The 25,515-nt window shown below is 35.5% G+C and overlaps 1 protein-coding gene across 3 annotated transcripts in view; it reads right to left on the reverse strand.

The window, feature by feature from the left end:
- The window catches only part of PARP8 (poly(ADP-ribose) polymerase family member 8), a 194,221-nt gene that overhangs the window by 44,320 nt on the left and 124,386 nt on the right, over positions 1-25,515 (reverse strand). For all 3 annotated transcript variants that reach the window (XM_023210564.2, XM_023210563.2, XM_023210562.2), the window contains exons 11-15: positions 18,438-18,504; positions 12,183-12,308; positions 11,100-11,664; positions 9,474-9,524; positions 9,273-9,368 (exon numbers count right to left, since the gene is read on the reverse strand). In XM_023210564.2, coding sequence (XP_023066332.1) covers positions 9,273-9,368; positions 9,474-9,524; positions 11,100-11,664; positions 12,183-12,308; positions 18,438-18,504 — 905 coding nt within the window. The remainder of the gene's footprint in view (positions 1-9,272; positions 9,369-9,473; positions 9,525-11,099; positions 11,665-12,182; positions 12,309-18,437; positions 18,505-25,515) is intronic.

The following is a 25,515-nucleotide window of genomic DNA, read 5'->3' on the forward strand; positions in this document are numbered from 1 at the left end:
CTATTTTCTTCACCGTAAAGTGGGGATAGTAATAATATATACCTAGAGAGTTATTAAGAGGATTATACTTGAAAATCCACATAAATAACTTTAAACATTCGGATTACATAAAAAACATGCAAAAAGCATTTACTTTTGATAATATTACTATTATCTTTTGTGGTAGAAATGGCAATGCTATACAGCAAGCAATAGATCAATATCAACAGGTGAGCACTGACAATGTGAAAACATAGCCATCTACATGGGGCAGGTTGAGATGACCAGAGAATTCTCCCTATTCTCATCAAAAGGACACATTTCCCTGTATCAAATGGAAATGGCAAAATTGCAGTTATTTAATAATTAAATACTGATTTCGTTGATTTTGGTTTCAGAATAACATTATATCTCTGAGAGTAAAGTTGACTGGAAAAAAAATAGCACATGGATTGTTTCCCTTAAGCAAAAAAATAAAATATCTGACAGATGATTGTGTTATTAAATGGCTACAAGAGAGATGTTTTTTAAAAGTATAAATCTTGAAATACAAAAAAAAGTTCTAATAGAATTATTGCTTTCCAAGTTTTGTGTTTTATCTTTTCAAACACATATTCCAAACAGCAAGACAGGTTTCTTTTAAAAAGTGTAACAGAATCTAGTATGGTGCCTTCTACTTATCAAATATTAAGTTAAATGTTTGTGATGCAGTTTTAAAATCAGACAGAATTAGGTTCAAAGCCAAGCTTCTACCTATATTTTCTGGGTGGTGTTGAACAAACTGCTTAAACTCTATAAATCTTAGTCTCTCTATTTGCAGCATGAAAGCAAAAGTACCTAAACCACAAGAGTTGTGTGATGATCAAATAAAAAAAAATGCCAAATATCTACCCACAGTGCCTGGCACACAACCCTCAATAACCTCCTTTTCTCTGTTAACTATGATAGATATTAGCTCAATCATTATTTTCATATTTATCTACATTTCATTATTTCTTAACTCAAAAGCTGGACACTGAATACTATGCAGATATGGTACAATGTACTTGCTTGTTAAAAGCTTTGAAATAAGGAATGATATCAGCAAAAAAGGCTGAGTGAGGAACCCAAACTTGCACCTCTCTATAAAATCTTTAAAAGAAACTGGCAAAAATGGCCTGAGTCAACTCTTATGGTATTCTGGAAATTAATTTAAAAACTTGCAGCAACCCAAGGATCAACAGTTGAATCTTAGTAAGAACTACAAAACTTGTGACATTTAACCTTTTTTTTTTCTGTTTTGGGAAAAAAAAAAAGTGCAGCTCGTTGCCAGCGCTTATTTAATTCTACATAAACACACTCTTTGAGGCTGAAGCAAATCTGATTTTCAATCAATGTGATAATAAAATATAAAAACTGTTCTCAGAGCTATTTCTAAACAGAACTAACATCAGAATAGTCCGAACCATTAGAATCGTCTATTTCTGAAAAATCAGATTCATCAAATGAATCTTCAGCCAACAGCTATTTCAGAACAATGTTAACATTACACGTACTAATGCTATGTTTTCTAGGATTTGACATTTTCAGTGATCAAGAATTACTACTATATTTTGTAAATGGAAATACCACTACCAAAACCAAAATGCTGTAAGTAGAATGATGTATTTTGTTTCCACAGTAGATATACTAGAGCCATGCAGAAATAATAATAAAAGTGACAGATTTCATGGCAAAGTTATCTCTGGATAAACACTGTAGCCGCAAGTGCTGCTGGCAAGTATTGTTGGGGCAAATGGGAAAAGGGTTAAATTTACCCTAATCCAATCTTCCATTCGTGAGCTCAGTGGTAGCCTTAAAAACAATAGCCCCCATTTCCAATAATAGAGGGAGCAGAATGGAACTGATTCACAAAGAGATATCTGATAGTTCTCTGGAAGAAACGCTGTAAATATTTGTCTTTATTTCTGCCTGACTTGGAACTCAACCAGTACTAAAACATTACCTGGAGTGGGGATTAAAAACATTTCCAGTAAGTGTTTTAGTTGTGTGAGGCAACAGATAACAACTGTGGCAAACAACAGAATAACCAAAAAGCTTAGAAGAAAGGATTGGGAAAAGAGATGTCCATAAGGACTATGAAAAACTCACACATATTCCTGGAAATCCAGAAGACCGTATGCTTGCCCATGTCTGTGTGCATGCTCAAGAAAGACTTTAGAAGGCTTTAAATCTCACCTCTGGCTGATCTTAACACTCTGGACAAGCAGGAATGAAGGTTAAGGCCTGCCAAAACAGTTTGGCTGATCTAAATCCCAGAGTTCCAGCATTATTATACTTAAAAGGTCCAGTTTTCAATTAAAAAAAAAAGAGGCATGCAAGGAAATAAGAAAGTAAGACTTATTTACAGGGTAAAAAGAAACCAATAGGAAGGATCCCAAGGAAAGCATAGATGTTACATTTACTAGACAAAAACTTTAAATTGGCTATACTTAAAACATTCAAGAGCTAAAGAATATCATATCAAAATAAATGAAGAAAAGACAATGTCAACAGAGAGTATCAATATATAGAATTTATAAAAATAAAACAAACTCTGGAGTTGAAAAATACAATTACTGAAATAAAAAATCATATTTGAGCAGGCAGAAAAAAGAATCAGTGAACTTGAAGATAGGTCCATTGAGATTAACTGATCTAAGGAAGAGCAATAATAATAACATGAAAAAAATATCAAGTGTAAGAGATCTATGGGGCACCATCAAGTATACAAACATACAGATAAAGGAAATTCCAGATGGAAAGAGGAAAGAAAAATTGCAAGAGGAATATTTGAATAAATATGGCTTAAAACATCTCAAATTCATTAGAAAAAATTAATCTACACTTCCAAGAAATCCAATTAACTCCAAATAGGATAAATTTAAAGAGGCACTGAGACACATCAAAATCTAGATGCCAAAAACCAAAGACAAAGAAGAAATCTTAAAATCAGTGAGAGAAGCAATTCATCACATAATAAGGAATCCTCAATAAAAAAACAGGTCATTTTTTCATGGGAAACCACAAATACCCAAAGGCAGCAAGATGACATACTCACAATGCTGAAAACAGCACAAATCCTCCTCCACCACACACAAAAATTTTCAACCACAAATTCTATATCCAGCATAACTATCCTTCAAACAGCAAAGGAGAAGGTAAAACACTCCCAGGTAAAGATCAACAGAGTTCATCATTTGCAGAGATTTCCCACAGGAAATAATGAAGGGAGTTCTTCAGATTAAAATAAAAGGACACTTCAGATTAAAATGAAAAGTAACCATATATACAGGTAAATACAAAGGACTGCACACAAATATATATTTTTTTAATGTTAAACATAGATATAATACATTTTTTAAAATTTAAACAGATATAATACAAACATAGATATAATACATAATACAATAATACATTGATAAATTTGACTTTGATTTTTTTTCCTGATTTTTTCTGGTTTGGAAAACAACTGCATAAAGCAATAATCATAAATTTATGTTCATGAGCACATAATATAAAGATATAACTTACATATTTATATATAACAGCATTTATATGTACTTCCACTCTGGAGAGGAGTTGAAACTATGTAGGAGCAAAGTTTTTATATATTATTAAGGCTGGTTACAGCGGCTTATGCCTATAATCTCAGTACTTTGGGCCAGGACTTCAAGACTAGCTTGCTCAACATAGCGAAATCCCATCTCTACAAAAAACTTTTCTAAAGATTAGCCAGGCATAGTGGCTTGTGCCTCCAGTCCTGGTTACTTGTGAGGATGAGGCAAGCAAGAAGATCACTTAAGCCCAGAAGTTGGAGGCTTCAGTGAGCTATGATCAGCACCTGCACTCTGATCTAGAGGACAGAGCAAGTTCTGTCTCTTATTAAAAAAAAAAAATCAAGTTAGTATTAATCCAAACTAGATTTTTAGAAATTAGGATGTTAACTGTAATCCCTAGAGCAATCACTAAGAAAAACTGAAAAGCTACAACATGGAATTAAAATGGTACACTAGAAAATACCTATTAAACACACAAAAGAGGCCGGGCGCGGTGGCTCAAGCCTGTAATCCCAGCACTTTGGGAGGCCGAGACGGGCGGATCACGAGGTCAGGAGTTTGAGACCATCCTGGCTAACACGATGAAACCCCATCTCTACTGAAAAATACAAAAAGCTAGCCGGGCGAGGTGGCTGGCGCCTGTAGTCCCAGCTACCGGGAGGCTGAGGCAGGAGAATGGTGTAAACCCGGGAGGCGGAGCTTGCAGTGAGCTGAGATCCGGCCACTGCACTCCAGCCTGGGCGACAGAGTGAGACTCCGTCTCAAAAATAAATAAATAAATAAATAAATAAACACACAAAAGAAGGCAATAAAGGAGAAACAGAACAACAAAATGATATAATACAAATACAAAATGAATAGCAAAATAGCAGAAGTCTTTCCTTATTAGTAATTATGTTTAAGTAAAAAGTTTAGCAAGGATTTAAAAACAAGATCAACAATTTGCTATCAACAAGAGATTCATGTTAGTTTTAAAGACATTAATAGGATAAAAACATAAGCATGATAAAAGGTATTCCATGCATATAATAACCAATAGAGAGTTGCAGTGGTTACACTAATCAGACAAAATAGACTTGAAGACAAAAATTGCTATTAGAGACAAAGAAGGACATGAAAAAAGAGTCAAAACATCAAGAAGATAAAACACTTACAAACATACATGCATCCAGCAATAGATTTCCCAAAACACATGAATCAAATATCGAAAGAACTGAAGGTAAAAACAATTCAACAATAATAGTCAGAGCCTTCAATATCCCCACTTTCATAATGGCAACAAAGAATAAATGAATTTGAAAGAGAAAATAGAGAAACTCAATGAGACGAAGAATCTGTTCTTTGAAAAGGTAAATAAAATCCACAAGCCTGTAGCAGGACCCACAGAGAGATGATACAAATGTTCAACATCAGAAATGAAACAAAGAGTATCACTAAAACTCTGCAGACATCAAAAGGATAATAAGAGGATACTAATAAATTACTCACATACATTTGACATCTGAGACAAAATGGACCAATTCCTCTAAAAGCAAAAAATATCACATTTCACCCAAAATAAAATAGATAATTTGAGGCTGGGCGCGGTGGCTGACACCTGCAATCCCATCATTTTGGGAGGCCGACGCGGGTGGATCACCTGAGGTCAGGAGTTTGAGACCAGATGGACCAACATGGAGAAACCTCGTCTCTAATAAAAATACAAAATTAGCTGGGTGTGGTGGTGCCTGCCTGTAATCCCAGCTACTCGGAGGCTGAGGCAGGAGAATCGCTTGAACTTGGGAGGCAGAGTTTGTGGTGAGCCGAGATCACACCAGGGCAACAAAGGCAAAACTCCGTCTCAAAAAAAAAAAAAAAAAAAAAAAAAAAAAAAGATAATTTGAATAGCCCTATAACTAATAAAGAAATTGAATTCATAAATTAAAAATTTTTCACCAGGTTTGATGGCTCACACCTGTAATCCTGACACTTTGAGAGGCTAAGGCAGGAGGATTCCTTGAGCCCAAGAGTTCAAGACCAGCCTGGGCAACATGGTGAGACCCCATCTCTACAAAATATTTTAAAAATTAGCTGAGCATGGTGGCATGTACCTGTGGTCCCAGCTACTCAGGAGGCTGAGGTGGGAGGATCACTTAAGCCCAGAAGGTTGAGGTTGCAGTGAGCCATGTTTGCACCACTGCACTCCAACGTGAGTGACAAAGTAAGACCCCTGTCTCAAAACAAAAAAAAAAAAGAATGTAAAACAGCAATCTCCAGGCCCAGATAGTTGTTATTGAGAATTTAAAAATCAGTGTAATACATCATATTAATAGAATAAAAGAAAAACACAGTAATATCAAGAGACACAGGAAAACAAAAACAGACAAAAATGCTTTCATTATTATAAAAACACCTAACAACTAGGACTAGAAGGGGATTTTTCCCAACCTGGTAAGTGGTATCTATGAAAAATCCCCAACTAACAGTGAAGGCTGAACATTTTCCCCCTAAATCACAAGATAAAAATTTCTTTTCTTGCCACTTCTAATCAGTCTTGTATTGAAGGTTCTAGTCAAGCATATTAGGTAAGGAAAAGTAATAAAAGGCATCCTGATTAAAAAGGAAAAAGTGAAACTCTCTCTATTTGCAAGAGACATAATTTTATATAGAGAAACAAAGAATCCAAAAATAACTTAATAGAGCTAATAAATAAGTTCAGCAATGTTGCAGGAGAAAAGATTAACATGTAAAAATAACTTCTATTTCTATATAATAGCAAATAATGTTCTGAAAATGGAATAAAGCAACTTAATTTACAGTAACTTCAAAAATAGTAAAATGCTTAAAAACAAACTTATCCAAGATAATGTAAGACTTGAATACTGAAAACTACAAAATAGCATTGAAATAAAATTTTAAAAGCCTAAATAAATAAAACAATCTGGTGGACACAAATTGGAAAGGTTAATATTGTTAAGATGATATTTTGGTCAATTCCGGCTGCTGTAATTGAATACCATAGGCTGGGTGGCTTATAACAACAGATATTTATTACTCATAGTTTTGAAGGTTGGGAAGATAAAGATGTCAGGAGATTCAGTGCCTGATGAGGGCCCATCTGCTGATTCATAGACCAGAGTGACAGTAAGGCCACAAATTAATCTTCTTGCTGTGTCCTTTCATAGGAGAGGAGTGAGAGAGCTCTCTGTGCTCTATTATAAAGGCATTATTCCTGTTCATGAGGGCACCACCCTCATGACCTAATCGCCTTCCAAACAACCCATCTCCTAACACCATCACATGGGAGTTAGGATTTCAATATATGAATTTTGGGGGGAACACATTCAGTCTACAGCCAATGGCAATAGTCTTCAAACTTATTTACAATTCCAGTGCAACCCTATCAAAATTCCAACTGCCTTTTTGCAGAAATGGACAAATGAACCATAGACTGATAGAGAAATGCAAGAGACCCCTAACAGTCAACGTAATCTTGTAAAACAAAAGCAAAGAGGATTTGTGCCTCTTGACTTCAAACTTACTATAAAGCAACATTAATCAAGAAAATGTGATACTGGCCTAAGGAAAGACATACAGATCAGTGGAAAAAGACTTGAGGGTCCAGAAATAAACCAAAACATCTATAGTCAAATAATTTTCAACAAGAGTGCCAAGATCATTCAGTAGAGAAAAAATAGTCTTTTCAAAGAACGGTCCTGAGACAACTGGGTATCTACATGCAAAAGAATGACTTTGGACCCCAACTTAACACCATATACAAAAATTAACTCAAAAAGTATTGTGACTTAAATGTAAGACATAAATCATGAAATTCTTAGAGGGAAACATAAGTGCACTGTGTGATTTTGAATTAAGCAATTCATTTTCAGATGCAATATCAAAAACTACAAGTAACAAAAGAAAAAATTGATAAACAAGACTTCATCAAAATTAAAAACTTGTGTGTGTCAAAGATTACTATTAAAAAATGAAATGAGGCCGGGCGCGGTGGCTCAAGCCTGTAATTCCAGCACTTTGGGAGGCTGAGATGGGCGGATCACGAGGTCAGAAGATCAAGACCAGCCTGGCTAACACAGTGAAACCCCGTCTCTACTAAAAAATACAAAAAACTAGCTGGGTGAGGTGGCGGGCGCCTGTAGTCCCAGCTACACGGGAGGCTGAGGCAGGAGAATGGCGTAAACCTGGGAGGCGGAGCTTGCAGTGAGCTGAGATCCGGCCACTGCACTCCAGCCCGGGCGACGGAGAAAGACTCTGTCTCAAAAAAAAAAAAAAAAAGAAATGACAAACCACAAAATAGGAGAAAATAATTGCAAATCATATATGTGGTAAGGATAAAGTATTCAGAATACATAAAGAACTCTTACAACTCATAAGAATACAAATAACCCAATTTAAAAATATGAAAAGGGTTTAAATAGGCATTTCTCAAAAGACATACAAATGGCCAAAAGCACATGAAAAGATGCTCAAAATCTTTTTAGCAGAAAATCAAAATATTTTAGCATCTTTTAGTTAGTCATTAGGGAAGTGCATAAGAAAACCACAATAAGAAACCGCTTCACACATACTAGCATGGCTATAATTTAAAAAACAATAATAAATAGAGAATAATACATGGGGAAGATATATAGAGACTATAACTGTCATACACTGCCAATGGAAATGCAAAATTATGCAGCAACTGTTAAAACAGGTTTGGCTGTTCCTCAGAAAGTTAAACAGAGTTAACATATGTTCTAGCAATTCCATCAACTGATGAATGGATAAACAAATGTGGTATATCCATAAAATGTATATTATTCTGCCATAAAAAGAAACAAAAGTACTGACATATGCTATATAGATGAGCCGTGAAAACATTATAAGTGAAAGAAGTCAGAAACAAAAGGCCACATATTATACAATTCCATTCATATCAAATATCCAGAATGGCCAAATCCATAGAAACAGAAAACAGGTTCATAATTGCCAGGGAATGATAGGAGGTGGAAACTGGGAGTGACTGCTAACAGGATATTTCTTTTGGGGGTAATGGAAATTCCATTTTCTGGAATTAAATAGTGGTAATGGTTATATAATATTGTGAATATATGAAAAAACACTGAATTGTATGATTTATGTGTTAATTTTTTGCAATAAAAATTGCAAAAAACAACATTTTAAAATTGAATACTTCTCCCCAAAATGCATGTATACACCAATTCTTATTTCCATATCCCCATGATAATGTCCCAAATGTGTCAGGATGTTAGCATTTTTGGAAATCTTTATTCTAATCCTCTTTCTACTACTGTGTACCTCTTTTAACATGTATAGGACCAAGACTCTCCTCTCTTATATTCGGCATCTTAAATTGTGGAGTTTTGAAGGGACACTGCCAAGCATCCTTGTCACATAATCTTGTAAACATTGGTTCTTCAAAATTCCACAATTTAAGATGCTTAATGCTGATCTAGGTGTAGATGGATAAATAGCTGTTAGATAAACATGTAAAAAATATAATAAGAAACATTTTCCTAATATCAAACTAACTGTTCTTTCACAGGCTACTTTAGAAGTAATACTAATTCATTTTGTCAAAATTATATGTAAATAATTTGCTCAATAAAGAGTATTTGCTTTAAACTGCATTTATTTACTTATTTTTATATTTCAAACCTTTTCTATATTTCTGTATTCTAAACCAACACTAACATTCTATCAGCAAGAACTTACCCTAAGCATAGGGCCATTTTGAAACACATGTGGCTCATCACATACCACACAGTATTCATTTAACACAGGGATCCGCTGTTCAGCAAACTCAATTGTCTGAATAAAACAGTAAGGAAAAATAATTAAGACAAGCTCATAAATGATTTTAAAACCCAGTAAGAATTAAAATATTTCTACAGTGGATAGAGTTTTGGCTCATACCTGCACGAGGAAGCCGCGGTCTCGTACTGGAATGCATTTTGCACCATTTGGCTATAAAAAGCAAAGTAAAAATAAAATAATAATTTCTTTAATTTAAAAATGTATAAATTACAGCCTTTTACTCTTTGCAATAGTGAATACAAAAGTGATCTAAGAGCACATGAAAAATGAATTGAGTCACTGATGATGACATCAAAATTAAAAACCTTTTTGTTCACTCTATAATAAATACCCTTTTCTACCATTACTAATGCAATTTTTGCCTACAGTAAATGAATAGCATTCTTAGTTGCTGATCTTCTAGCAAAAATGACTGGCATCTTTAAATGATCACAAAAACTCATTTCTTCTGTTACTAATCAGCAAATGCTCATACTCTTCATTAGGGAACATCAGTCTTATTTTACAATTAGATACAATTATTCCTCCAAAGAAATATTAGACAGCTACTGAAAGTGTCATAACAGAAAACTATGTATTATGCTTAGCCATATCGGAGGTCATTAAAGCATTTTCTTTTACAGAATGTCTGAAACGATCTTTCTTGGACGAAGCTAACATGGGAAACATTCCACTGTGTAATTGTTCTACATTATTTGCTCTATGTCCTTAAAACTTATCTTTGAGTAGGAATGGGCTTCTAGGATGCTCATGTGAAACTGACAACATATTCAACTTTTCATAAAATAAATATACAGTATAGTTTACAATTTAATTTTAGAAATAAACCTATATAAGAATAACATTACTTTCCTAAAACAGACTTTATTTTTTTCAATTTCATCTCTTGCTGAGTGTGTACACACATTAATGGTTAGAGTTAAACACACACCCCCAACATACACACATATATATTTAGCAAAAGGAAACAAAACTTTTCATCAACTGTTTTGAATATGTTAATAATATACATAAGACGGGTCTATGAATATATCATTAGCATGAAATTGGCTATCATGCCAATCATGCTAGTGATAAATTTTGTGTAAGCGTTATTCTTGATAAATACCATCAAAAGGACTTTAATTATTAAAGTCATCTCCTGGTCTCATGTCCCCCAAAAACAACTCCAGCATAAAGTGACTTCAGTATAAAAGGGACAGTAAAAACAACTTTAAGTGAAGCTCTGGGATAAAGCGATAAATGCTGCCTCTCTCCACAGGTAACAACATGCATGGGCAAAGTTCTCTTATATGTGATTGAAAGGGAATTACTCTTAATTTAACCACAAGAAGAATATGGTCCTCCACCACTCATGTGAGAAGACCAGAGATTAGATACACATACTTAATGAAACATTAAAATTATATGGTTGTTTAATAAGTAAGGGCTTTGTGAATCCAATGCATTTCCTCCTGTTTTCAGTAGCATTTGTTACTATGACAAGAATTTGAACTAGACTTCAAATGGGTAGCTACATTTATTTGTTTTCAGAACCAAAGGTGACATTTCAGTGCCAGTTGCAAATGTATGGTATGCAAAACAATATCCAAAAAGATATTTAAAAAAGGTAAATTAAAACAAAGTTTTGCTTCTTTTCTCCACCAGATAAGAAAAAAAAAAAAAAAAAAATTCGACTGCACCTTAGCTAACATTTAAGAACTCAAGATGAAAATATTTACGCACAGCAGGCTGAGAAGATGAAGATGAAGATGGTGTTAGGATACCAATAAGCCCTGAGGTAAGAGAGAGCCTCCTGCCCTCTGCGTTAGGTTCCTTGAAAAGCTCAGTTTTGGATGACTTGGGGGCACTGGAGTAGGACTTGCTGAGCAATTTGTGATTTTTCAGTCCATACAATTCTTCCATTCTGAGATTACTAGAGTAAGACCTGCTTAACAGTTTGTGGGGCTTCAAGTTTGTGTTGTGCTCACATCGCGGATCTCCAGAACAAGATCGAGTCAATAGTTTATGTGACTTTAGAGTGAGGCATTCCTCTGACTTAACAGCTGCAGGGCAGGGACGGTTCAAAAGTTTGTGTGATTTCATTGTTGTCATAGCCTGCTCAGCCCTGGGATCGCTGGACAGGGAGCGGCCAAAGGTCCTGTGTGACTTTGTGGAGCACACATCATCAGTCTTGACTGTGCTGGAACAAGTCCTCCGCAGCAGCTTATGCGTTTTGGAGATTCCGTCCTGCTCAGATTTCAGTTTTGATTTGCTTTTACCACAACCAGGCGGAGGATAACTTGGCGACCTTCAAAATTGAACAACAATTAATACAGGGCAAATCACAGGTATGGCAGACCATGAAGAAAGCTTGTCATTCTCAACTTGACTGTGCTACAAATATTCTACCACCTCATTTTAATATAGCCTACCCAGTCAAAACTGAAATCAAAGGTATGTGCAGAATGATCACAGGACTTGAATCCCATTTTTCCTGAAAAGCAAAAAAAAAGGTTCTAAGAATTTTTTTCCCTCCTATCTATCCCAAAGCCCTATAACGAAACTAATTTTGGTAGGAAAAACTCTAGGTGATTAAAAAGCAAAGAATGTAATTTTAGCAATGTAACCAATGTTACATAAATATTAATAAAACTCTAAACAGAGAAATGAATATGTTTTTGATGGAATGCATCTAACTCAGTCTTTTCTTAGAGGTTATAAAGAAAATAAACAGATGCCAATACTATAGAAAGAATGCTGTAAGTATGAACTGCACCACACACTCAGCATTTAGTAAGACAATGAATGTTGTTGCCTGTTACCAACCTGCGCAAAGTAGAAAATAAATGCAGGGGAGACTTCACTTTCTTCTCTGACAACTTTTTATTGTGCAGGCAATTGGATTTTTCTTTGCTCTGTTTCCACTGCTGTGTAACAAATGTCTGCATGATTCTGTCAATCCAAAGGTAATTCTGTTATCACCACTCCAGGGCAATTTCAATTAATGTTACTGTATTTATTACATAGAAAATGCATTTATCAAATAAAAGCAAGCACATGGAAATCAGTGAGATGCTTCCATAGGAAAGCATCATATAGCAAATTCCCAGAACTTAACTGTGACTAGTTACATCACAGTAAAGGATAATGATTACTATTTATTTAAATAATTAAATTATAATAGTACCAGGATATAATTCAAACGACAGAACAATAAAGATATAAAGAGAATTATAAAGACGGCCTTCAGGATCAACAACTTGAGCTGAAGTGGCAAAAAAATCTAAATTTTTGGTGATAGAAATTCAATTTTTAATAACATTTTTGTTACTAATTATAATGCTATGTATTAAGATAGAAGTAAAGCCATTTTCTTTTTACTTGACTTGCTTCAATATCTTCTTCATGAAAAGGAAAGTAAAGCTATAAAATCATACATAAAAAGAAAACATGCAGAACTGGCTCTATGTAGAAATACGTGGTCAGCAAATTATATCTTCAAAACAGCCCATTTACTTTTGAATATACTATACGAAATTTTAAAAACTGGGTATCCTTAAATTTGTTTAGTTAATATCAGAAGGCAGGATGTTGGTAACTCCTAATCTCGATATTTTCTATGTCAAAATCACTCCATCAGTGCTTTATAGTAAAGAATTCCAGAATGTCAACTGTGGACTTGGACACACTGTTCTTATCTGGGAAAGGTCCCAGGCTTGGATGGCTTCAGTATATCTCCATTTTCCACACGGCAGTGGCCCTGAACACTAATACTTAAGTAGACATGAAATTTTACAATTAAACATCAAGCATGCAATAAATTAAACTTTTTTTTCTTCAAAAATAACTTCAGGATTGCCTGTTTTTTATGCTCTTTTCAGTTATTTCTAACACATTGCTTTGGGATCGGGAAAATGATACCAATATTTGTTTACCACTTACAATATGTCACGGAGTAAAACAGAAATGTTACAGGCATATTTTTCCCTCTAATTTTCACAGTACCCCCAGCAAGTAGCTGTTATTCCACACATTTCACAAATAAGAGAACGAAATCTGCCCAAGTTAGCACAGATGCAAGTGACAGACAGAGCAGTAGTACGTATATTATCAAATGAGTTTTGATACGTATAACACGTTATTCAAATGGGACAGACGTGACTCTTGGCACAACGCCAGTTATTAAGTTCTCAGGATCCTTCAGGTCTTAACAAACTAACTCAGATGGCCAGAAAGTATATCACTTAGGTTTTTTTCTGCTAGTTTTGATAAGTTCAGAAGAATAAACAGTTACATATTGAATTATTTTGGGGTCCTTTTAGCAGTGGAAGTGGTGAGAAAAAGGGAATAAAACTGCAATAAGTGAGGCCATGATTCCAAATTCACAGTAAATTCGCTCAGTCAGCACAAGAAACATTTTATTCATGTTTTAATTTTTTTTACCCAAAATTTCAGCAGGATTTAAATGTAATAATAAGATCATCATTTCTCCCTGTACCTAATTTGAAATTTCCACTGACACAACCCTTTGTATTAAGCAGAGTTAGATTTTCTTACCATAGAAAATTGCTACTCCTATGCACCATTCTCTAAGAAAGATGGCAAGTGCTTGCCTAATCTTGATAAGCTAAGTGGAACAAAAAACCAAACAGGTCAAAATGGCTAAAAATGTTCCCACTTTTATATTACATTAGGATTCAAAGTGTGATTTAACATCTAAAATCAGTAATTCTTAAACTTGAATACCTAGGTATCTAGTTGTTCTTGGATGCAAAAGAAATTAAGTGTTTTCTAAAAGACGTTCAATGTTGTGTTTAATTTCAGGGGTAATCTGGAGTATACATATGAGCACATTTGGTATAACAACCACCTCCTTATAATAGAGAACCATGAAGGGACTTCAGTATTTACATTTAAGTTTGTGTTTACTATTGTGCTGGCAGCACCAAAAGGAACTACTACCATTGCCAGTGATTGGCTGATGGTAGGGGAAAAAAGTGAAAAATTTCAAGATAAAGTATACATTTGCATCAAGTCAAGAGCAGATGATGTCATGGCCAACTATGAAAAAAGGTTCCAGGGCAGTGGAAAAAGCATGCACATAGGGATGACATCATACTGTATTACATGTTAATTTCAAAAAAAAAAAAAAAACTGCACTAGAGCAGCCAGTATTATATTCGAATTGTGATGGTGAAATAGCTTTAGCAAAATAATATCATAAACAAAATTAATGGTATTACTTTGAATTTCAAGTATTTTTATTTTGATTTGCACTTAAGTTGTAAATTGAATTTCGTTTTACAAATGTAGGGAACTCTACATATGAAAAATTTATACCTAATTTTATGTTGCACATATATTTAAGGGAAAACTGAAGATCTGTAATATTTTCCCCCCTTAAACACAACTAAGGTTTGATCAGTGCAGACTCAACATAAAGTCATACAAAAACCGAAGATTATTTCCATTGTCTGTGATATGCTGAGCCTTTGAATGATAGGATACCCTATATAAGACCAATCACTATATCTGTGATATCTGTTTCAGGTCAGCCATGAGAAAATACATGAATATTTTTTCTTTTAGGCTATTTTGACTTCACATTCTCTCAATATTCATTCAATGCCAAACATATATTACACGTCTTATCTCAAGTAAAGGAATATCCAGGATTATATGAGAGGCAGATTAGTTTACGGGTCATAAGTACTGGTTTGGAGTCAAATTCTGGCTCTATCACTTTCTTGCTGTGTGACCGTGAGCAAGCTGCTCAACCTCTCTGGGCTTCAGTTTCATCATCTAGGAAATATGAGAGTAACAAGACCTGTTTCATAGAGTTGTTGTAAAGATTAAATGTTTTATTATATGTTAAACACTTAGAATAGTGCATGACACATAAAAAGTACTGCATGAGCGTTTGCTGTTGCTATTGTTGATAAGATTATTCTGTCTGAAACCACCAGAAAAAAAATTTTCCTGTGAAAAAGTTATTCAGTAAATAAGTGTCTTTTATTTACTGAAAACCAACTGATAACAAGGAGCCTAGATTCTAAATCTGCCTTCCTAACTTGCTGCATGTTTCTAGAAAAATAACCTCTTTATATTGAGTTTTTTTTTATAAAGTATTTGATTTGCTTTCCGGGAAACTGATTTGCTTTCCAGGAAACCAATTTGCTTTCTAGGAAACCAGGGCGAGTATTAAATGACCAGTGAGTAGCCAAGCCTAGGAGCAAAACTGCACATTTATTTTTGGTCCCCCAGCTTCAGGAAAGAAGGTGTGGGGGAGGGGTGAGGTCCGTAGGTCTCCAGCAGGGGAGGCCGGGGGAGTCACCCGGGCGAGTCACCCGGTGGAGCTCTGGGGCGGAGTTCCTACAGTACTGACGGAAGTGAGAGCTGAGGAAGTGAGCGCAGGGTGCCCACCGGGAGCGGCTTTTATGTCCTGGACCCGGAAGTGGGAGGGCAGTGGGCGGGACATAGGCGGGGCGGGGGCGGGGCAGTAGGCGTGGCTAGGCGGGTTCCGGTTTTTCTCGGTAGGAGGTCTGGTTGCGCCTGCTCAGTCGACCTGTGTCTTTCCCGGGTGCGGGAAAGCTCACGGTGAAGAAGCCGGAACTGTGCCATCTTGCCTCCATTCGTCCAAACAGTATTGTGAGGATGAAATTAGATTGTTAAAATTATGGGATTTTAGGCTGGCAGTGACCTTAAGGATCATAGCCAAATCTAATTATTTGTAATTAGGGAAACAAACATATCAGACCAAAATTTCTCAAGGATCATAAAAAAAAAAATCTAATCTATATTAACACACTTTCCACATAGCTAATATTTATCTCTAAAAGCAAGTAACTCTTTAAAAACATTAATCACTTGGATAGGGATATTAATTAAATAGGTTATATATGTTACTAGTTACTTAAACAGTGAAAAAGGCACATAGCTCTCTTTAACTTCTCAGAGTTGGGATTATATATACAATTTCTTTTGCTGAGCCTATATAATGTACCCAGAAGCCATTAAGGGTAGAAGGCTATTTATTCCTAGACTTGTGTGCTTTTCTAATTCCTATCTTACTTTGATCAGCTCCATGGCACTTAAAAAAAAAGTTCGTAAGTGGCTTGCAAAAGTACACAAAGTAGAACAGTATAAAAACAAGGGAGGAAATTGAATGAGGAAACAAATCATAGAATAAAAAAATGTGTCAAGGTGAAATGGTACTCAACTTGGATAACGCCATCCATGCTCATCATGGAGGCAGGCTCTATGCTCATCTCTCCAAGACATGCAGGATATGGGCACAATGCAGGAAACAAAATCCAATTAAAAAAACACAACCAAGTGCTCTGGGAAAGCATACCTAATCCTAGAATGGAAAACTGAGAAAATTTATCCTGTGAGTCCTTATAAGAGAACACTACGTTACATAATATGCTAAACACATATTGTAAATTGAATTTAATTTTAAAGATGCAGAATTCTAAACATTAAGAGTTTATTATCTAATTTTATATTTGTATATCTTTGAACTCAATATTGGGAATTTATAAGAATGTTTTTTCCTTTCAAATGTGGTAGGCACACAACTCACATTTGAGTAGTGCTCCCTCAATTTAAGTCATAAAAACTTCAGAAAATTCTAGAGCTCTGTAATACATACAAAATCCTAGATATCATATATGTGGCTTCCTACATCAGGCAAAATGATCTCAGTAAGTCCCCTATTTCATATATCAAATATAGTTTCAATATGTTTTTCTTAGAATATTGCTCAGGAGAAGCCCATATATGATTTCAAATTTAAATCCATTAAAATAAAAGTAATCATATAGACTGCATCATTATGAAAGGCCTAAACCAGGCTTTAAGTATACAGTTATCTAATGGTCTTTCTTGACAAATTTACATTTAAGCTAAATTTGCAGATTTGGAAGAATAAATAATCCTCTGGGAATTCTCCATAAACACAAATTCTTAAAGCTGATATTAAGTATAGAATTTATTATTTATATTCTGACCATGGCAAACTGAGGTACGTGCCTAAATTTTAAAATTCAGTTCAAATCGGGTGGCTTTATGTCTTCTTATGAAATCAAGGCCCATCTAGACTCTATGTCTAAAGAGAAAGCTGTATTCCTTCTGTGTGGAAGGTTGGCGAAGGAGACCATGTGGATGGCATCATTATTTTCTTCAGGGAAAACCACAACAAGCCCTCTAGATGCATACCAAAACACAGGCCAATGGGTCCCAAAGGTCTGTGCCTCAGATCACATCAGTGATCACCTGATTTTAGAAAAATTTGAGAGTCAATTCTTGCGTCTGTAATTTATCAGTGTTCTCTATTTACTTCTAAGATGCAATTGTCTTTTTTTTTTTTTTTTTCTGGTGCCATTGTATCTTGGCTCTATCAGCGTTTTCTTTTTCTGTTTTTTAAAAATACACTTTTATATAAAATAGACTTAAAAGATCAGAAAACAAAATCAAGGTCCAAACAGGAAATAAAGTGTTTATTTAAAAAATGAATGTTTCAAAGTGGTAGGAATGGGAAGCAGGCATAGTGCAGGAGTCCAGGGCCAGTGGCTGCCCACCTCTGGGCCCCAAGGAATGAGCAGTGAGAGCCCTCAATAGAGCCCAGTAAGAAAGAAAGTCATGTACACGCTGCAGCCTGGAGCAGAGCAGCAGGCTTCAGTGGAAGGACTGGTCAGCTCAGGATGACCTCCTAGGGAGGAAACCAGGGCAGTAAGTACTTCCATCTTACTCTCCTTCCTCCCTCCACTGGTCATGTTAGGGACTCAGAGCCTATGTCTACACAGGTCAGCCTCCCCAGGTAGAGTGCAGGGTGCTGCAGGAAAGAGAGTGGATCTGGGATGGCAATAGAAGGACCCTGGCCCAGGTGGAAAAGTGAGGCCTGCTAATAAATTATCAATGCAGCTCTTAGCATCAGGATGATTTCCTCTCTTGAGGGACTTGCTTCAAAAAGTTCTTACTGAATAGAAGGTTTTTGTTTATTTGTTTGTTTAAATGAACAAAACGAGAACTCGGTTCTCTTTAGCAGAAATTCATTTTTTTGCACTTTAGCAAACTTACTTTTTCAGCTGATGTCCCAATCCAAATCGCTCTTTTGTGGAAATCTGAAAGACATCAACAGTGGGCACTGGAAAGGAAAAAGAATTACAGCCACATGTTGACTTGAAACTGAAACTCAACCATCAGCCAGGAAAAGGCTGAAACTGCATTATATATGTGCATATACATATACACACTTAAAAACACTGCACATACAGTCCTAAACAATGCTATTTATGCTATATCCACACAGGAGATCATTAATGGTCATTATATATTAATATATAATATATGTAAATGTAAGAAAGAATTATCTCCAAAGTAAGCAACAGCTGAACTGGCTACATGTAGGACAGTTAGTGCATTACTTATTAGTGGAAGAAAGACAATATGTTTGCATCTACACACATCATTTTTAGAATAAAACAATGGGATATAAGAAGGCACAGGAGATTTCCTTTTCACGTGATTCATACTTTTACCAGGTGTATATATATATTTAAATTCATTAAAATATATATATTTATATATGTTTAATAATATATATGTTTAAATACGTTACAATATATGTTTATACATGTTTAAATATATTTTTAAATCAGTAACTAAATATATAAAAATACATATATACATATATTTCTTTAAATCAGTAACTATGTTAATAACTTCTCTCAAAAAAGTCACTCATTTTTCATTATTCACTGGTTCAAAGAGTATTTCTTGCACTCATCACTCCAGTCATTTCAGACGGAAGAGTAAAAACACACACGAATATCCCTGCGTCCATGAAGTCGGAAATCCACTGGGAGGAGGAAGATGAAAAACAGATAGAAAAAAAGATACAATGCTAGATGGCAATAAAGGCTCTGGAGAAAATAAAGATGGGGAAAAACATATGGGCTGCAGGCTATGTGGGCTCAGGTTTAAACGTTAGATAAGAACAAGCAGGAAGAAAATGTCCCAGCCAGAGCCAAGAACGAGGGCAAAGACCCTGAAGAGAAAATATGCTGAAATATTCCAGGAACAGCTGGAGAACAGTGTGGGGAGAGGACTGAACAAGGTCTCATGTCAGGAGATGAGAGCAGGGAATGAGCATGGTGGAGCTGTGCAGGATCAATTGGTCAAAGAGCAAAGGGAAAAATAGGAAAATCAGTTAGGAACTTATTGCAACAAGTGAGGCAAGATATATAGAACTTGGGTCTGTGGAGGTGATGAACATTTCGGATTCATACTTCTAGGAGAGTGGACAGATTTTGCTGGTGGACTGGATTTGAGGTGTGAAAAAAAGAGGAGTTAAGGATGAATCCAAAGATTATGGCCTGAGCAACCAGAGGGATGAAATTTACCAATACCTACAATGTGAAAGACTGTAGGAGAAACAGGTTTGGAAAGGCAGATAAGACTAGTTATTTGACCAAATACTTTAAACTTGAGATGCTTATTTGATACTAAAATGGAAACGTTAACGCAATTGGAGAAGCCCGGCATTTAGGCATTAAGGTGAGAGGAATGTACTAAAGATATAAATTTGGAACAGTCAGAGTGTGTGTGTGTGTGTGTGTGTGTGTGTGTGTGTGTGTATGTGTGTGTATATATATATATTTATTTAAAGGCATGAGGCTGGATGAGAAACCACTCAGTGAGTGTAGGTGGAGGAAAGAGAAAGTCTGAGGATTAGGCCCCGAGCCCAGCTCAGCAAAGAAGGCTGGGGAGGAATGGCCAAGAGGATGGAAGATTCCAGAGTGCTGCTACCTGGACACAAATTCAAGTAAGTTTTACAGGCCAGGCATGGTGGCTCATGCCTATAACACCAATACTTTGGGAGGCTCAGGCAGGTGGATTGTTTGAGCCCAGGAGTTCAAGACCAGTCTTGGAAACATAGGGAGACTCCATCTCTATTAAAAAAAAAAAAAAAAAAAAAAAAAAAAAAGGCATGGTGGCATATGCCTGTAGTCCTAGCTACTTAGGAGGCTGAGGTGGGAGAATCACCTGAGCCTGGGAGGTTGAGGCCGCAGTAGCTGTGATAATGCCACTATACTACAGCCTGGGTAACAGAGCAAGACTCTATCCGGAAAAAAAAAAAAAGAAAAAAAAGGAAAAAAAAAAAGATTTTCAAGGAGGAGGTAAACAACTGTTATGAAATACTGCTAAATCAATTAAGATGGTAACTCAAAATAGGTTATGAGTCATTTGGTAAGAATGAAGTTAGTGATGACATTGACAAAAGCAGCGTTTGAGAAATGATGGGACCAAAATCTGACTTGAGTGGATTCAAAGAGAGAAAAGAAAAAGGAAAATGAAGTAAGCTAATAGAGACAACTGTAATCAAGGAAATTACCAGTCAAAAGAAGCAGAGTATTAGGGTCCCAACTGAAGAGGCATTTGAGATCAAGAGGGTGTTTTTTTTTTTGTTTGTTTGTTTGTTTGTTTGTTTGTTTTAGACAAGAGAAATATATGCTGATGTGAGTCTTCTAGGAGAAAAAGAGAAATAAATAGTACAGGAAGGAGGAGGAGAACCGAACTCTGGGTGTCCCAATTAGGTGAAAGGGAACAGAAACTAGTGTGCAAATGAAAAGATGACATATGGGAGCTTAGATAGTGCCATTCATAGCAACAGGTGGGGCAGCAGATAATTAGAGCAAAGACGGTGTTGCTCATAGGACCTTCTCAGATCACACATGCTCTGTATTGTAAGCCAAATGGTATCCCCTGTTGGCCACTACTTTGGGACACAAATGCTCCATGAATCAAGGAAATTGGGTGTTTGTATCACCAAAAAATAGTTCATTTCCTAAGAACTCCTTAATCTTTGTACAGAGAGTAAGGTATAGAGTAAACATCACTCCAATCCCACTTAACCCAAACCCAAGGCTTTCAAAATTCAAAAGTGAATAGAAACATTCTAAATCTTGAAAACCTCAGTGGAATTAAATGAGAAAGCACTGTATTTTCTCTAAGAAGATTGAAGAAGCTACAATCTCTTCAGAGGCAGACAGAAAAAGTGGGAAGATGAGGGCAGAGAAACAAAAGAGATCTACCTACAAAAATGTAGAAAAATCCAAAATGCACTAGAACTAATGCCTTTACTGAGGAAAACTAGGTATGATATATACGTAGAAAGAAAGAAGGGTTATATAATACTAGATATAAATGTTTATCCAGAACATACAAATTATTCTTATAAATTGATAATACAAAGACTTAATCTTTGTATTCTTAATCTATGTATTCTTAATCATACTATGCATGACTAGAAAATAAGTATTAACATTTATCAAAATAATTTTTCTAGAAAAATATAAATTTCAAACATTGACTCAATTAATAGCATAAAATCTAAATGAACTAATTTTGGAATATACTAAAAGAGTTCATAAAATTCTAAAATTTCCAAAATTCATAATTTGGAATTCATAAAATATTCCAAAATTCAAGTTCTAAAACACATATTACTAATAAAATAAATGTAATTAATTATATTCAGTGTATTAATGAAATATGTTAATAAACAGAGAAACAGAGGTTGGAGTTTATGGGACCTCTGTACTAGCTGCAATTTTTCTGTAAATTTAAAAACATTTTAAGTTCATTTTTAATAACGTTTTAAAAAATTAATACTTTCTTGATAATCAATAATGAGTTAGAAAATAAAATAAACTATAAAAGTCTAATTATCCAAATAAGTACTCAGGAATAAACATAGCTAAAATTAGTGATCTAAGCAAAACAAGCAAACGAACAAACAACAATAAAAATCCCCAGAACTGTACCGATACATAAAACTAGAAACTACAAATAAATGTTCTTTTATAAGAAAAGAACTTGACGGACAGTACTAGTGACATATTTTCATGGTTTTAAAAAAGGTCAAAGTTATTCAATGTTTTCTTATCTCTCATATAACTGCAGTTGGGAAGTGAGGGCTGCCCAAGATATGTGGAAATTATTCTAATGCACTGATCATGCAAGCACAGAGGTACCAATAATGAGATGACATGCACAGAAATCATTTTAAAGTATTGTTAGTTGTTTATCATTTTCAACTAAAAACAGCTTTGTCCTTGTGATGAAAAACTGCATCTCTATATCAGCAATTCCAGAAAATATACATTATCATAAGAGTGATAAATTATATCATATCTTTATTTAAAGTATATTTCCCCATATATAATATAAATAATCCTTATCTTTAGTTTCAAAGTGGATAAGGAGGTAGATGTCTTCAATTCATATCATTCCCGTTCTCTCACAGACATATTGCCAGATTAGCTGTAGCCAAATCTTGATGTTTAAATAACTGTTATTTATACATTTCCAAAATGTAGGAATAAATCCTTTTCAAAAAGAACTGTTAAGTAGGTCAGTCTAGATCTTGAATTAGCCATACATTTCTTGCAAGTTCATTTTACTATAAATGCTGATACCTTCCAAAGACACATTGGAAACACTCTTTTTAAATCACTGAATTTTTAAATCGCTGAATTTTGTTATTTCAAAAAGTTTTCATAAAAAATATCAAATACCAACTTTTCATAAATATCACTGTAAAAGGCTTTTGCATGAATTGAACCTACTAGTTAACAACAGCTAACATACTAAAGGGATTTGTAAGATAAACAATAATAAAATTCAAAGACAGGAAACACATTAGAAAAATAAAGGTTTGACAAAGCTACATAGAGAAGGAAAATTCTAAATGGTTAACAGATATTTGGAGAAATTCTGATGAGTAAGTAGAGCCATGCAGTTGAAATGATGATGAGTATGTGCTCTCAGCTCAGATTAGACCAACCCATAAAAATTCCACTGTTCATAAGTTAACTGTCATAAAGTCCATAAAATAAGTTATTTAAGGACATTCTTTGCAGCACTGATTATGGCATCACGGATCTGACCATAATGTAGGTGGCCATCACTAAGAAAGCAAATATGTAAATTGTAGTGGATCTATACTATAGTATATATTAGTGTACATAGAGCAGCAGGGCCAGCAATTCTGTTGCTATCTTAGCAACAGAAGTGGTTAAGAGAATAAAATCTATAGCACAACAGCATTTATGTAAATTTAAAAATGTCTAACAGCATTATGCATTTGACAAGGATATACACATAAGCCATTGTGTTTTGTTTGCTCTCAAGTCCATTCCTCATTCTTCCACCTTTAGGCTGCATTTCCACAGTCCCTTGCCAACTACCTTCTGGTTAGGTTTGACTAATGGAAGCTCTGTTTGGACTTGAGGAAGAGACAGAGAAAGAGAATCAAGGTATTATTTTCCTTTTTTTTTTTCTCTCCTCCCTTCTACCCTATCTCCCTTCTCCCTCTCCCCTTCCCTCTTCTCTCTTTTCCCTCCTATTCCCTCATCTCTCTTTCCTTTTCCTCTCCTGTCTTGTGTGGGCATTTTTTAGCAGTTGTCATATCTTCTCCATGGTTGCAGCTCTTTACCAGACATGTCCTATTTCTGTGGCCATAACTCCTACAGAGCAACTCCCGATATGGTTCTAGAACCTGTAAGATTTCCCTGATATTTGGATTCTGCTGCATACCATCCCTTTTCCAGTGTCACTCCAGCCCCAAGGGACTGTAGTGATCTCTTGCTGTCATCTTCCTTCGTGGTCTCCTCCTACCACTCTCTGATGAGCTTCACCATCCTGCTTTTCTTCCCAACTTTTTAGCCACCAGTTTAACTAACCCTTTATGTTTAATTTTTTTACCTGAGATACTAGAGTGGTTTGTTTTCTGATTGGATTCTAACTGATGTAGTATCAGATATTGGGAGTGGTCTCAGGCAACACACCGTAAAATTGGATACTGAAATTGGGAAGTTCATCTGCTTAACCTTAATAAGGTGATAACTTATTTACAGATGGAAACTGAAATAATGGTATTCTGTGACAGGCAGAGGCATTATGGGCATAGCACAAACACTCTTCATAAATATTTTCTCACTTTTTTATTTCCTAGCAATAAACCTAATCATAACTTTGGATAAAACCTAATTATTCTCCTGGAATAATAAGTTAAAAGTTCCTTTTTAGTAACACTGTCTCCAGTTCTCTCCATATTACTGCACAGTTTCAATCATATTTTCCTCAAATTTTTGATAAGAAAAAAATATCTTGGGGAGTTGACTAGTAAGATGGTAATGTGAGTGAATACTTCTGCACAAACACAGTCATAACCAATGCCTAATAGAAATAGGAGAAAACCAGTAAGAAAAGACCAGAAACTTGGAGTAATGCCATCCCCACGTGAGAAATGCCCAGCAAATTTTGCACAGAGCAGATGGAACCAATCCTAAGGGGCCCTACAGGATGGATGCAAAACTCTCCATTCTATGAAGGAGACAGATGCTATAATAAAAGTCAACCACCGCTGACACCTCTCAGAACAGGGAGCAAATGAACCCTAAGGCAGAGAAGACACTCTAGATTGGTCTGGCAGGGCTTCCTCCCTCTGCAGATGCTACCTTTTTCATGACCCTGGACCCATCATCCTTAGGTCAAGTTCTCTCAGAAGCAGACCTTGAGTGCAGACAAGGGGCAAATAATGTACTTGGAATTGTTCTCAGGAGGAAACAATAAGAACAAGTGAGAAGGGGCTAGATAGGAAAAGAAAAAGCCAAGCAAGGGTACAAATCCAGGGAAACTTCTAGTTTCCATCCCATCTTCGTACAGACTTGAAACAGAGTAGCTAGGCCACTGTACCCTCACACTAGTGACACCTCGCAAGAGTGAAGGGAAGATAAAAAAAACTGCCAAGTACTTACCTGCACTCCCCAGGAAAGAGAAAGCTTATATGTCCAAGGACAAGCTACTGAGGGTCTTAAGTGGAGTTGTTAGCAGCCAAGGGTGCAGAAATGGGGATGGGAGCAAGAGCTGGTAAAGGGGACCCAGGGGAACAGGGTGGAGTACCAGCAGAGCTCACACCCCTCCCCTCCAGCGGGCAGATCTCAGAGCTGCCAACTTCAAGGTAGGGTCAGTGTGGAATTCTCTTTCTTTCCTCTTATTAATGGAAGAAATTGTTCACACATCACACTAATTTCCAAAAGAAGAACATTTCAACTCTTGTTTGTATATAATATTGAGGAAAACAAAACTC

This window comes from Piliocolobus tephrosceles, chromosome 4 (genome assembly GCF_002776525.5).
Source record: "Piliocolobus tephrosceles isolate RC106 chromosome 4, ASM277652v3, whole genome shotgun sequence".
Lineage (NCBI taxonomy): Eukaryota > Metazoa > Chordata > Mammalia > Primates > Cercopithecidae > Piliocolobus > Piliocolobus tephrosceles.